This window comes from Trachypithecus francoisi, unplaced genomic scaffold (genome assembly GCF_009764315.1).
Source record: "Trachypithecus francoisi isolate TF-2019V2 unplaced genomic scaffold, Tfra_2.0 Lachesis_group5, whole genome shotgun sequence".
In the NCBI taxonomy this organism is placed as follows: Eukaryota; Metazoa; Chordata; class Mammalia; order Primates; family Cercopithecidae; genus Trachypithecus; species Trachypithecus francoisi.
The window spans coordinates 63,508,182-63,522,632 of record NW_022681470.1 but is presented as its reverse complement, the minus strand read 5'-3'; the positions used below and the strand labels follow the sequence as shown (position 1 = coordinate 63,522,632).

General features: G+C 47.4%; 2 protein-coding genes across 3 annotated transcripts in view; one reads left to right on the top strand and one right to left on the bottom strand.

Moving 5' to 3' along the window:
• EIF2D (eukaryotic translation initiation factor 2D) overlaps positions 1–3,040 on the top strand; it is a 31,121-nt gene extending 28,081 nt beyond the window's left edge. The window contains exon 15 of the mRNA XM_033198664.1: positions 2,964–3,040. Coding sequence (XP_033054555.1) covers positions 2,964–3,025 — 62 coding nt within the window. The 3' untranslated portion in view covers positions 3,026–3,040. The remainder of the gene's footprint in view (positions 1–2,963) is intronic.
• The window catches only part of RASSF5 (Ras association domain family member 5), a 73,406-nt gene that overhangs the window by 4,636 nt on the left and 54,319 nt on the right, over positions 1–14,451 (bottom strand). For both annotated transcript variants that reach the window (XM_033198668.1, XM_033198669.1), the window contains one exon: positions 620–730. In XM_033198668.1, the coding sequence (XP_033054559.1) occupies positions 620–730 (111 nt within the window). The remainder of the gene's footprint in view (positions 1–619; positions 731–14,451) is intronic.

The window sequence follows — 14,451 nt, the reverse complement described above, 5'->3', positions numbered from 1 at the left end:
AGATTTCCTCCTGCATCTCTTTACTAAGAAACAGCCTTTAAGACTTAATCCCAGGTCCATTTGTGACTGGATTTTCTGGTGCTCCATCTGGCTGAACCCCGAAGAGCCAGTTGATGCCAGCCATCAGCAGGGGGCAGTTTTTCTACCTTCTCCCCTCCCTATTGAAGACAGCCTTTCCCAACTGGGTGCTAAGTTGGGTGCCCTCCTCTGTCTGAGACAGTATGTCCCTCTCTCACAATCAAAGGGGTAGGAAGGGGAGCAGCTAAGTCCCATTGTCTTGGATCCCTGGGGGCCAAGCAATACCGGGTCCTTGGTCATTATGTATCATTTAATCACTTAGTTTACACTGAAACTCAGAGAAGTTAAAAGAGCTTCCCAAAGTCACAAGCAAAAAATGAAAGGGTCAGATCTATTTCCCTAAAGCACATGGAGGCCACTGAAGGCTCTGGCTATCACCCTTCCAGACCCCTGAGGCCTCTGGAGGCCAGAGGAAAGGAACGGAACTGCCAGGGAGTAGCCACAGAATTTAGTAGCCACAGAATTTAGAGTGAGGTCTGAGGTGCCAAACCCAAAGCGGGTGGTGGAGCAGGGACCAGGTTGAGGGCAGGCGGGCACTTACCAGCTTCATGCCCAGGCAGTTCTTCTCTCGCATGTTGTAGCTGTCGATCTTCTGCTTGATCTCCTGCAGTGTGGGTGGGCGCTGTGTCTCCTCCACAGGTTTACAGACATTCTGGAAGAGACACAGAAGTGGAAGTGGATGCGTAGTGGTTCTCAGGGTGAGAAAGGGAACAACCACGCCCTCCCCAAAGCCTCTCTAACCAAGAAGTGAGCACCAGCCCTGCAGAGTGGAACTAACTGCACAGACTCAGAGTGAGACAATGAGAGGTCAAATCGCAGCTGTGCCGGTGTCTAGCCAGCCCTCCTGGGGAAGTAACTCAGATTTCTCTAAGCCTCAGTCTCCTCCTCTGTGGAATGGGAACAATACCTACTGCACAGGCTTGTCTTGAGATAAGTGTGAAAGTGTCTGGCACTCAGGCACTGACTATGAATCTGGCGAACGAGCAGAGCCACATTTGCTTACGGAGGGCTGCTATGGAAAAGATGCTTCTTTGATGCTATGGGAGATGCAAAGAAATACAAGCCATGGTCTGTCTCCTCAAGGAAGTAACACAGCTGGAGGGACAGGCATCTACCCGTGGTGCCAGTATATACTGCTGATCGGAAAGACAAGAATTCTCTTAGATCCCAAGGACCAAGAACCTATGGAGACCAGTTCAGGCCCCACATCACTTGCCACAGTGCTTTTCACATAGCAAGAAGTAAGTATTTGTCAAATGAATGAGTGAACCGGCAGGGATGAAGGGCTGTAGCTGTCTACCATAACAGAGGAGATAAACTGCTACTGGGCACAGGGACACCTAGAATTTACTTAGCACCTCCTCTGTGCCAAGTACTTGGCATACATTCTCTCATTTGATTCTCACAAACCAGAAGTCTGCAGGATAGTTTATTATCCCATCTTATAGGTGAGACTATTGAGACTAAGAGAAGTTTAGCAACTTGCCTCACGCCCTACAGTCAGTATGTACAGAACGAAACAGAAATTCCAGGTCTGTCCCGGTGTGTTCCTCCTGCGAGACCATGTGTTCATTCTTCTCATATGTTCCCAGATGCCCTCCTCCTCCCACCCCCTGGGAAGGATAAATGAAGAATGAAATTGAGGAGATTGAGGTCAATGGCCCTCACCTTGTAGAGAGAATACAGGGGTGAATTCTGGTGTTGAAGCCACTGTCTCTCAGCCAGTTCTCTGGATCTCTCTCAAGTTCACTGTTACCCACCTCCCGGTTTTATCTTCACACTGTCCCTGAGTGGCCGGGAGTGCGGGAACTGGTTGGTCAGAACCCACCCAGAATTTGCCTGATGTTAGAAGTGTAGAAGACTTGGGGTGGATCAGGATTCTCCTTTGGCAAATGAGGAAACTGAGGCCCAGAGAGGGATGACTCTGACACCATCTGACACTGTCCTGTGGGTGTCTGGGTTTGGCTGGGGAATTTCACAGCTGCCGCGACATCACACCACCACCCCGTGGAACACAACAGGGCACCCGTGACTGAGCTTTGCCCTACCTTCCTCCCTTCAGCAAGCCATGTGGGAGACACGCCATCCTGAACAACCTGCCATCACTTCCTTCTCCCACTTTCCAATCCCACAGAACCAATACAATGTCAGGCTCTAGCTGCCAAGAGGAGCTGGCATGGCTCCAGCCTCTCACCTCCAACCCCTCAGCATAGCTGACTCCCTTCCTTCCTTCCTTCCTTCCTTCCTTCTTCCTTCCTTCCTTCCTTCCTCCCCTCCTCTTTGCTTTATTTTTCTTTGCTTTGCTTTCTTTTCTTTTCTTTTCTCTTCTCTTCTTTTCTCTTCTTTTCGAGATGGAGTCTCTCTCTGTCACCCAGGCTGGAATGCAGTGGCACGATCTTGGCTCACTGCAACCTCTGCCTCCCAGGTTCGATTCTCCTGCCTCAGCCTCCCAAGTAGCTGGGATTACAGGTGCATGCCACCATGCCCAGCTAATTTTTGTATCTTTAGTAGAGACGGAGTTTCACTATATTGGCCAGGCTGGTGTCAAACTCCTGACCTCAAGTGACCCACCCGCCTTGGCCTCCCAAAGTGCTGGCATTACAGGTGTGAGCCACCACGTCCGGCTTCTGACATCCTCTTTCCATCATGGCATCGTTCCCTGGCCTGTCTGCTCCCGCTGTACTCTCCCCAAGGGAAGTAACAGCCTGTGCTGGGTACTTTCGCATACCTTCTCTCACATACTACATAGGTCATTCTTATTTCACGGATTACAAAACTGAGGCTCAGTTTAAGAAACATGCCTGTGGTTCACTGCTAGTAAGAGGCTAAGTAGGAACTGGAATCAAATCCATCTAAGGCCCATGTTCTTCTCAATTCACATGTAGCCACCATGGGATGGCATCTTTTGCTGAAGGGGCCGGCCTGCCATGCCCATAACGATCACTGAAACTCCGTGCTGCAGGGCTGGGATGAGCAGCTGTTAAACCAAAGCCTGTAAGTTACCTGATCTGTGGAATGTTCATCTAAGATGAGTCTAAGCAGAAGGTCAGGCCCCAGAGGCACCATGTCACCTGTGAAGGTGGGAAGGAAGGACTTCTAACTCGAGTTGAGATGCAGCCACCAGGATGCAGGGCCCAGCCTTCTCCTGCGTGCCTTCCCAGGTCTCTGGAACTGAACACTGATGCTGTTGCAGACCACCCAAAGGCAAGCAGCCCTGGCCATCTCCACTTGCCAGAGGTGAATAGCAAGTAGTGTGAGCCTCACAGACTCTCTTCATTCACTGTCAGTCCATTAACCCGGGACTCTCACAGTGAAACCTCTCATTCCTCATCCCTTCCTTTGGGTAGCTCCCAGAGCTCCCTACCCTCAGTCTTTGCCAGCTGAGCACGTGTCTGTGGGACCAGATGTGCCTGACCCTGGCCCTACCCCTATCTCGCCTTCCCTTTGGGAGCTTCCAATTGGAAAGATCCCGTTGTCTGGTTACCATTATACACTCACTCTGTCTCTGACGCATGTAGGCTGTTGCTCCTCAGGAGGTAATAGCTTTCTCATACTTGTCTATAAAAAAGAATTAAGTGATGGAAAGAAAATTGTAGAAGCTCCGGAAAGATCTCCTCTCATAGTTTCCAACCAAGCTAGAGCCATTTCCCCGTAAGAAAAGGCAGCTGTGCTGTGGCTTTCAAACCAGTCTCACTGATTTTCAATACAGTGAGAAGCAAAGCTGCCTTAGCCTAGGGTTTCTTCTTCCTGTTCCCCTTTTCTTCAGCAGATAGACCCATCTATCTCTCCCTTTCCCACCACAAACACGGGGAAGTGACGAAAGTGGCCACAGGCACCTCTGCCTTCCAGGGCTGACGCAAAAGACGGCAGCCCTGACCTCACCATTCTGAGGCCTGGCCCTCTGGCTGGTGATGGGGAGCCCTGTCTGGGAGTGCCAGGAGCCCCGTGTGTAGCCAGCACTACGAATGTCACAGCCATGAATGTCAGCACCCAGGTCTGGGATGGCTGCTGCCCACAAAAACATCTGGCAGACAAGATGTGACCCAAGGACCAAATGAATCACCTCCTGAAGTAGGTCAGCCAGCCACAGCCACAAGGGCTCATGGATCCTTTTTCCACCCAAGAGATGGCGTATCCTCTAGACCAGTCGTTCTTAAATTTGTCTACACAGTGCGATCATCTGGGGGATCTTTAGAAACTTAGCTGCCTGGGCTTTATCCCTGGAGATTCTGATTTAATTGGTCTGGGATGCAGTCTGGGCATCATCAAAATTTTTAAAATCTCCCAGTTGATTTTAATTCGTAGCAACATTTGAAAAGAACTAAAATAGACCCATCACAACAATTCCAGACCTCAAGGGTATTCATCCAGCTGCAGAATGAACACTTGGTGCCAAGAAATACACAAACACCCCAAAGGTTTCCCTAACAGGCACTATCTGCCATGTGAGCAAGATCGATACTATAGCAATCGTCAGAGGATGAGACAAAGACTCTGATTTCTATTCACCTGTCAGATTCTTAAGCCTTCAAAGTGAAGGATCTGTCCACGGGTACAAAGCGAGAAACCAAGCAGACAGTTTTGTCTCTTGGGGTGGCCCAAGACAGAGACAGAATAGGGAACTCTGTTATGATTTAACAAATATAGACATTGGCATGTGAGGTGTCTCTCCTGGGGGGGCTCACACATCTCGGTGCATCTGGCATGGAATTCATCTGCTCCGATTAAGCCCCTGGCATTGGTGGCAGATGGCTGAGCTGTTCCCAATGCACTTGGCATGTCCAGGGCACTGGTGAAAAATAGGTTTGTGCTCACATGTCCTATGCCATGGAAAAGGGCGATTTCCTCTTTTAGCTCTGGAGGTGACTGGGGAACAGCCAAGTAAAGAGGCTGGGTGCTAGGGGTTCAGAGCGACACCCCCCCCCCACCTCTCTGAGTGATTCTCTAATGCTTCCATTTAAATATTCTAAACAAAATAAGGAGGACCATACCCCTGTCGTCTGGGGCCTAACTCAGAGCAGATTTGCCGTAAGCTGTTTTTCTTTATTTTATCACTAAAGCAACAGCAACAAAACCCTACTTCTGCATTCTAATCAATGACATAAGTAAACTTAATTTTGGTGAGTGGGAGTGACCTAATGAGAGGCTCTGAGTGAGTCACATGACTTCTGGTATTCCCAGGTGGGCACGGGGCACCCAGGAATGCTGCAGCAATGAGGGGGGTTCCCCAGGATGAGGGTGGGCTGAGGAGGACGTGTGTCCCACCCGCGGTGCTGCAGCTATTATACACATTCGTGCCTACTTTTTCTTAACCAAAATCACAAACCTCATTTTTGTTAAAAATTTCACTCTCCCTCTTTTTAAATGTGTCAGTCTTTCCTCCTCCTGGCCCACGATTGGAATCATCTCACGCCTGTCTGCCCATCAGAAGTCGCTTCATTTGTCAAGCCTTTCCTGATCACTCCAGCCCTGAATGATGATGACGATGATGATGATGATGACTCACTACAGCCAATATGTACCACGCACTATTCTACTCACTTAGCTTGTATTAGCTCATTTCTTCATCACAGCAAATGTATCACAAAAAAATACTATTATGATGCTCATTTTACCATCAAGGAAAGTGAGCCACAGTGAGGTTAAAGCTAACCTACATCTAAAGGCAACACTGTACTATCTGGCACTTAAGTGTGCATCTGCTTACACACACACACACTTACTTTTTTTTTTTTTTTTTGAGATGTTTCGCTCTGTCACCCAGGCGAGAGTGCACTGGTGCAATCACAGCTCACTGCAGCCTTGACCTCCTAGGCTCAAGTGACCCTCCTGCCTCAGCCTCCCATGTAGCTGGGACTACAAGCATGTGCTACACTTCTGGCTAATTTTTTTATTTTTTGTAGAAATGAGGTGCCTTGCTATGTTGCCCAGGCTGGTCTCAAACTCCTGGCCTCAAGCAATACTCTCACTTCAGCCTCACAAAGTGGCAGGATTATAGGCATGAGCCACTGCGCCTGGCTACTTACATTAACCTCCAAGTAGACTCATCCGTCTCAGGTCTTCTTTCCAACTAGACTAAAGCTCTGTAATGACTTACATCATACTTCAATTTGTTCTCTGTGCCTGGTGGCTCTGAGCATGAGGCAAATAGGAAATACTTGCTCAAGAACCTTCAATGATCCACTATTGCCTACAGTGGACAAAAAAGGTCTTAATTTCTCTTAGGAATTACAGTGCAGTGAGCCTTGGATTTCCATTTAGACTGAGTTCTGTGAGAGAAGCACCCACGCCTGTCTTGCCCTCTATGGTGTCCCAGATCCCAGTACCAGCTTGACCCATAGTAAGGGTTCAGTACCTGCAGGATGAACACAAGTGTGTGTTTGGCTTCTAACTCCCATGACTAACGACGTGATCTTGAGAAAATCAGATAATATTTAAGCCTCAGTTTCTCCATCTATAAATTTGGGATAAAAATCCCTTATTGTCTCACAGGATTTATATGAAGGTAAAAATCAAATGAGATAATGGGTACAAAAGTGTTTTAAAAATCACCAGACCTATCCAAAGGCATGTATGGTGACTATCATCCCAGGAAAACAAAGCTCTACCCCTCTGAGCCAATTTCAGTTTTCATTTTCCTTGAGTCCTTCTTCTGACTGACCACAAGCCCATAGAGTTTTTTCATTCCTTTATCTGCACCAGTGGTTGGCAAACTTTTTCTGTAAAGGGCCGGACAGTAAATACATTAGGTTTTGCAGGCCATGCAGTCTGTTGCCACTATTCAGCTCTACTATTGTAGCACAAAAGCGGCTGCTGGATGAGTGACTGGGTTCTAGTAAAACTTTATTTATGGACCGGGCATGGTGGCTCACACCTATAATCCCAGCACTTTGAGAGGCCAAGGCAGGATGATTGCTTGAGCCCAGGAGTTTGAGACCAATCTGGGCAACATAGTGAGACCTTGTCTCTACAAAAAAATGCAGAAATTAGCTGGGCGTAGTGAAGTGCACCTGTGCACCTGTAGTCCCAGCTACTCAGGAGGCTGAGGTGAGAGAATGACCTGAGCCCCTACTAGGAGTTCAAGGCTGCAGTGAGCCATGATTGTGCCACTGCACTGGGGGACAGAGCAAGACCCTGTCTCAAAAACAAAACAAACTTTATTTATGGAACCTGGCCATGGGCAGCAGTTTGCTCTACACTGTTGTTTGTGCAGAGTCCCCTGCCTAGAATACTATTAGCCCTAGTTTTGTCTTCTCTATGTAGTTTCCCAGTGCAATTTCTCCAGTCTATAGCCATCTCTCCATCCTCTCTCTTAATATACCAGATCCCTGGCATTTTGATTCCCACATGGAGAAAGGTAATCACAATTTTGTCCTGGTCTCTTTCTTTCTCCTGAATCATACTTCCTATGTTTCCTGTGTATTTCCTCACACCACCAGTTAATGGGCCTTTGTAACTTCACTCTCATTTCATGGACACTTTTCACAAGTAGACAAAGGCTTGGGCACTTCCCTGGATTTTGCTTACTTTCCTCCATTCTGCGATGAGGAGGCAACAAAGCTGGCTGGGGTAGGAATGCAGGTAGATGGCTAGGCTCACTCCCTGGTTCTGTGACTCACTCCCAAACACCAGCCCCATGGCCTCAAAGCCTCAGATTCCCATTGCAGCAAAAGTACAAATTACCATCGTCACAGCTCTCTGCAGCTGCTAGCTAATGTTAAATCCATACAGCAAGAGCCTATAGAGGTGATTTCAGAGCCTGTATGGCTACAATTGGCATCTAATTATATGCTGCCTTTTATTGTTTAATGATTGTTTCACATGTTAATCCCATTTCCCCAGTGAGATGCTCTCTGGAGGGAGACAGACATTAGTTTGGTGCCTAAGCTTTTTGGCACCCCGCTTGGCTGAAACCTGGGCCGAACTTTAAGTAGGTGTCAGATAAATACCTGTTGATTGGGTGGCAGGGGAGAGCAAGACAGCCTGGGGAGTCTCAGGTCAGAACCCACCCCAGACCCCTAGGTCCAGGAGCACCTCACACTCAGGTGCACCCTGAGGGTCTGATGCCAAGAACACACATGAGGCTTTGGACTTTGGCTTTAGCCCTATGGCTCAGCTCTTGGCAGCTGGCTAATGAGAACAAATGCAAGACCATCAAATGACCTGTGACCTCTGGGGAGTTACTTCCCCTCTCAGGGCCTCAGTTTCCTTATCTGTGAAATCATGAAGCGATACTGGAGAAGCTCTAAGGCCCCCTTCGCAGGACTAAGATTTTACACATAAGATAGGGTGTGTTTTTTTTCATCATTGCTTCCTCTTCTATTTCAGAGAATTGGGTGTGGAGATGGGGGCCTCTTGGAGGCTAGCTAGCATGGCTGAATGGCAGCAGGAGTAACCAATCTAAAGGAGCACGAAGAACGTTTCTAACCATCACGACTTTACTTTTTCACTGCTCACCACTTTTCTGTATTGTCAGCAAGACTATCTTAGTTAAGCCCAAGCCAGTCTATGCATTCTTAACACACACAACTCAAGAAAACAAAACAAAAAATACCCCGGAAGCCATTCACCATGAGCCTTTGCCACATTTCCTCTTTCTCAGCTCTTAGCAAATCTGTTAGCAGCAATTCTTTTGCCCTTGGAAGGAAGCCATCTCCAGGCTTAAGTCAGGGAGGAAAGCCTCAGGCCCCTCCTACAGGAAAATGTCCATCTTCAGCTGCCTTCCAGACCCCAAACACCCGGTGCTTCTGTTGGGCCTGCCCTAGATAGGAATCTCTGCAGGTAAGGGGCAGACACCCATCTGTCTGGGCTGGATTTGGAATACCCTGCTCAATGTCCAAACCACATTCAAAGGTGAGGTCAGGAGTTCAGGAGCAGCCTGGGCAATATAATGAAACCCTGCCTCTTCTAATAAATAAATAAATAAATAAATAAGCAGGGCATGGTGGCATGCGCCTATAATCCCAGCTACTTGAGAGGCTGAGGCAGGAGAATCGCTTGAACCTGGGAGGCAGAGGTTGCAGTGAGCCAAGATCGTGCCACTGCACCCCAGCCTGGGTGACAGAGCGAGACTCTGTCTCAAAAAGAAGAAAAAAGTCATTAGTCCCTCTGTGATGGTCTCAACCAAATGAGAAAGAGGAATCCCTATGGGGCCTCACTGCAGGGCCCCCTCCCAGGTCTTCAGAGGCCTGTGTTCTGAAATGGACTCCACAGACCCACTCACGGCAGTGAAGGGGTTGATTTCCACAGGTCCCTCTACGGCACTGTCCATTGTCCCAAAAATAAAAGGGTTGGGAACTCCTGAACTGTGTTCTGTAATAGGTTATTTGCAGCAGAGCAGGGAAGGGGCTTTAGCATGGAGCTTCTGCTCCATGTGGAATTTGAGCAGCTCTGGTAGGATGTATTAACAGAGCAGAGGGAAAAAAGAGGTGGGGGGTGGAGGTTGAGAATGGAGAGAGACTCATGTCCCCAAAGACAAAAACGTGGAGCAGATGGTCAATGTCAACAGTCTGCCAGTAGTAACTGAATGAACTGCCTATGGGTGAGGATCGTGAAAGGCACCTTGGGAGATGACGCAGATGTGGTTTGACCCTGTCCTTGGGAGTCTGCAGGTGACCTGAGAAGGGAGGACAGAGATGCATACACTGTGGCACACCAGAGCAAGTACAGTGCGATCTGGGACAAAAAGCCTCAGGCAGCCCAGATCAGGCCACTCCAGCAGACTCCCCCCATTGCCAGCATGCCCCAGAGCCTGGGCACAGGGTCCCCTGCTCTTTGAGGTGACCATCTCAGTCTCTGCACAGCTCAGCTAGAGTGGGTCAGCAGCTCAGCTAGAGTGGGTCACACCAGGGAACAGTAGCTCCCTTACAGGGACCTAGGTTCAAGCCCCTGCAGGGCCTCATTATAATATTAAAAATCGCCAGTAGCCAGGCACTGCCCTGAAGTGTTCAAGGTCCTGATCTCATTTAATCCCTTAAATAACAAGAAAGATGCTTTTACTCTTCACCATTAGACTGTGCTACCTTGTATGCTGGGCCACAAGTGGCCTGTGCTGGCCATGCCCTTGGTCTTCTGTAAACTTGATCAAGTCCACCTCATTAAGACTCAGATTTCTATTTTGTTTTTTTAAGAGATGGGGCTCTCACTATATTGCCCAGGCTGGTCTCAAACTCCTGGTCTCAAGTGATCCTCCTGCTTTGACCTCCCAAAGGGCTGGAATTACAGGCGTGAGCCACTGTGCTTGGCTACTTATATTAACCTCCAAGTAGACCATCCATCTCAGGCCTTCTTCCCAACTAGACTAAAGCTCTTTGATGACTTACATCCACTGCTACTTCTTCTCTATGCCTGGTGGCTCTGAGCATGAGGCAAATAGGAAATACTTGCTCAAGAACCTTCAGTGGTTCTTGAGGTCTTAATTTCTCCTAGGAATTACAGTGCAGTGAGCCTTGGATTTCCATTTAGACTGAGTTCTGTGAGAGAAGCACCTGCGCCTGTCTTGCCCTCTATGGCGTCCCAGATCCCAGTGCTAGCTTGACATACAGCAGAGGTTCAGTAAATATCTGCAGGATGAACACGAGTGTGTGTTTGGCTTCTGACTCCTATTACTAGCTACATGATCTTGAGAAAGTCAGAAAATCTCTATGCCTCAGTTTCTTCATCTATAAATTTGGGATAAAAATCCTTTATTGCCTCACATGATTGATGTGAAGGTAAAAATCAAGCAATCCTCCCACCTTGGCTTCCAAAAGTGCTGGGATTACAGGCGTGAGCCACCACACCTAGCCTGATTTCTTTGTGAAATGCAGTTTATACATTTGTTGTGAAGATGAAATGAGATCTCAGGCCTGAATGTGCTTAGCACAATGTAAGAACACAGTAAGCACTCCATAAATGTTAGGTAGCATGTCATCATCCAAATCATCATCACCATCATCATCATTATCATCATCATCATCTTCAGTAGTCATTTGTCCAAATTTGCCCATTATCATCTTCAGTAGTCATTTGACCAAAGCTTGGTCAGTGGGGACCCAATATGGGACCTTGATCCCTGATAGACCCTTCAGCCAAGGCCACATTATGACTTCCATGGGTCCTAAGAACTTTTGTCTTTGGGGCCAAGGGCCCCTTCCTCCATTAAAAAAAAAAAAACCCACTGAAAATTTTATTCTATGATTGCATTGGTATAAAGACAAATACATCAATATCCTATATTAAAACTTTCCTCAACCTAAATGTTCATTTTTTTTCTCACGATTTTAAAGAAATTAAAACATTTTTGTGCACCTCTAAAGTCATGTGCGCCTCTGGCACTCTGCCTGCTGTGCCTCATGGAGAAGTTGACCATGCTTTCCAGCTGTTCAGTCCCAGGTACGGCGACTGACTGTCCCAGTGTGTTGGGGCTGAGGGTTTTCTTGGGATGCAGGACTTTCAATGCTAAAACCAGGATAGTCCTGGGCAACTAGTGCATTTGGTTACCCTAGTCCCAGGTCTAGACAGACTCCCTTCCTTCCTGCTGCATCCCATGGGCACCATATGCTCTTCTTTCCTCTGTAAAGTTGTGCCCATGTACTCGATTCTGGAGGTTTTTCTGATATCCACAGCCACTCCAAGGCCAGGCTGTGGCCTAGGACACAACTGTGTGGGCTGTCTCGGAAGAAGCTCCCTCAAGGCAGGGTCTTTGGCTTGTTCACTGAGGCGGCTCCCAGAACAGTGTCAGGCACTCAATAAGGGCTCATTAAACATTTGCTTCTTGTATTGAAGAAAATACAAAGAAGCAGTAACACGCATGCACCCCAAACCCCAAAATAAATGCAATTCAAAGGTTCCAGAATTTTATAAAGGTCTTGTAGTATTTCTGGTCCATGGACCCATTTACTTCTGAGACTATTGAACACCAGATGAGAATTCTGCCCCCTGCTTCTGAGAATAGATGACCCAAATTCTTTCCATTTCTGTTCTCCCTGCTCCAGGTCTTCATGAAGCCCCCTTTTCAGCTCAGATGTCTAAAGTTTGAACCAGAGAGAATAGGGCAACACTCAATCTTCTGAGATGGCCACAGGAATTTTCCCTTGGGACATCTTCTTATGCCCTCAAGAGTTTCTAGAAGGTCTTTCTTTGGGTGTTTTCCTCCTTGGATTTCCGGCTAGGTCCCTGTCCACTCACCCAGCCTCACCTAGGTCAGCCTCCTTTCAATCTCCCTGAGCCCTTCATCTGACCATTCAGCCTGAGAAGTCCTTCTCTACATCTGGCAGAACTGGCCTCCTGCTCCTGGAACTGACAGTGTCTTTTGGGATACCCACTGTTATCTAGAATTAGTGGATTTCCAAAAACATCAGCATATGCCCAATTATTCCAGCATTGCTTGGACACTGTACGTTAGTGTTAGTGGTACAAGCCTGTGTCCCTCATTAGACTATGAGCACACCATAGTCAGTGACCGTACCTTTTCCATCTTTGTATTCCCAGACCACCCTGAACCAGAATACCGCAGAGTGAATTAAGGATGGACGGTGGGTAGGTCAGTGAGTGGGTCCCAATACCCCATCCCAGGCCAACTCTCTCCTAAGCTCTCTCAGTTCTTTCAGGCCAAGTTAGAGAGTATTCCTTTGTAAATGATATATGTCATAAAGGATTGATATGCAGAATATATAAAGAACTACCACAATACAACAACAACAACAACAACAACAACCTCATTAAAAAATAGATAATGGACATGAACAGACATTTCTCCAAAGAAGATCTATACATGGTCTATAAGCACATGAAAAAAATGCTCAATATCACTAATCATTAGGGAAACGCAAACCAAAACCACAATTCATACCATTTCATACATATCAGGATGCTTGTTAATAAAAACAATAAACAACAAAATAACAAGCACTGGCATGGATGTGGGGAAACTGCAGCCCTGTGCATTGCTGGTGGGATTGTAAAATAATGCAGTCACTGTGGAAAATGGTATGGTGATCCTCAAAAATTAAACAGAATTACCATGTGACCCAGCAATTACACCTCTGGGTGTACACCCAGAAGATGTGAGAGCAAGGACTCAGATATCAGAAAACCAGTATTTGAACACCCAGGTCCGCAGCGGCATGATTCACAATAGCCAAAAAGGTGGAAGCATCCCAAGTATCCACTGATGGATGAAACCCAAGTATCCATTGATGGATGAATAAACAAAAAATGTGCTCTATGCGTACAATGGAATCTCATTAGGCCTTGAAAGGGAAGGAAGTTCTGACACATGCTATCACATGGATGAACCTTGAAAACATTAAGCTAAGTGAAATAAGCCCTCCAAGACCAGCCTCTTTTCCTAGGACTAGGCCACTCTCCTGGGGTGCAGAATGAACATGAAAAATGACCTGGACACCTCAGCCCAGCTCAAAGGAGCTGCTGCAGGCGTAGTGGGCATGCCTGCTCAAAACCTCTCAGGAGACTGCCCAGAAAGGTCAAGGGCACAGAAGCCTGTGCTCAGAGATCAGGAAGGGGCCTCAAGATGAACTGGTCCACCTACCCATATTCTAGAGCAAACTGAGTCATGAGGAGTGAAAAAGATAAAAATATGTGACCCTAAAATATATTACTTTGACATAATTTGAGATGGCTGCCACAGGGCCAGCAGACTGAGGTGGCCCTGCAAAGCTGTCTTTTGTGGGGGATATTTGCATCTGTAGAGAATCTCCTTTAATGCAGCCAAACCTTCTTCCCTTGTCCAGATCTAGGAGAGATTAATGGAGTCTGACATCTTTAAAGATCTGAAAGAAACATTTACCATGTCTTCTCTCTGAGGGTTGCTACCTGTGAGGTTTCATCTACATAACAAGACCACCTTGGCTAGCCAAGCCTCCTCTTCTCCCCCTCCCAAAACCCGTGTTGCCACTAAAACCTGATTTACCAACCATGACCTATTTGGGGCCATGCTCTGAGCCCACAGTCTTTCTGAAACCTCAGGATGTGTATGAGCTTCTGTACCCCAGTGGGGATTGGGTCTTCATTCTGAAGGCTCCCACAAATACACATTAAATAAATGTGTGTGCCTTTTTGCTTGCTCATCAATTTGCCTCACGCCAGTGATTTTCAGCAAACCTTCAGAGGGCCAAGGGGAAGCTCTGCCTTGGCCCCTACAGGAGGTTAAGGTAGTGGGGAATTCCCAGCCTTCTCCAGATGTTCTCCCACTACTCTGTCATGACAAGGTCAAGGTGAGGTCAAAATCTGGCTTTCCAGCCTCATATGCGTCTAGAGAGATGGATGTGGCACACTCTTGGTGCTCCAGAGCTAGGAGCTACGTACTGACTCACCATCAGAGCTATCCATCTCCACCTCCAGATCGCATCCTTGCCCTCACATAGTGGATTT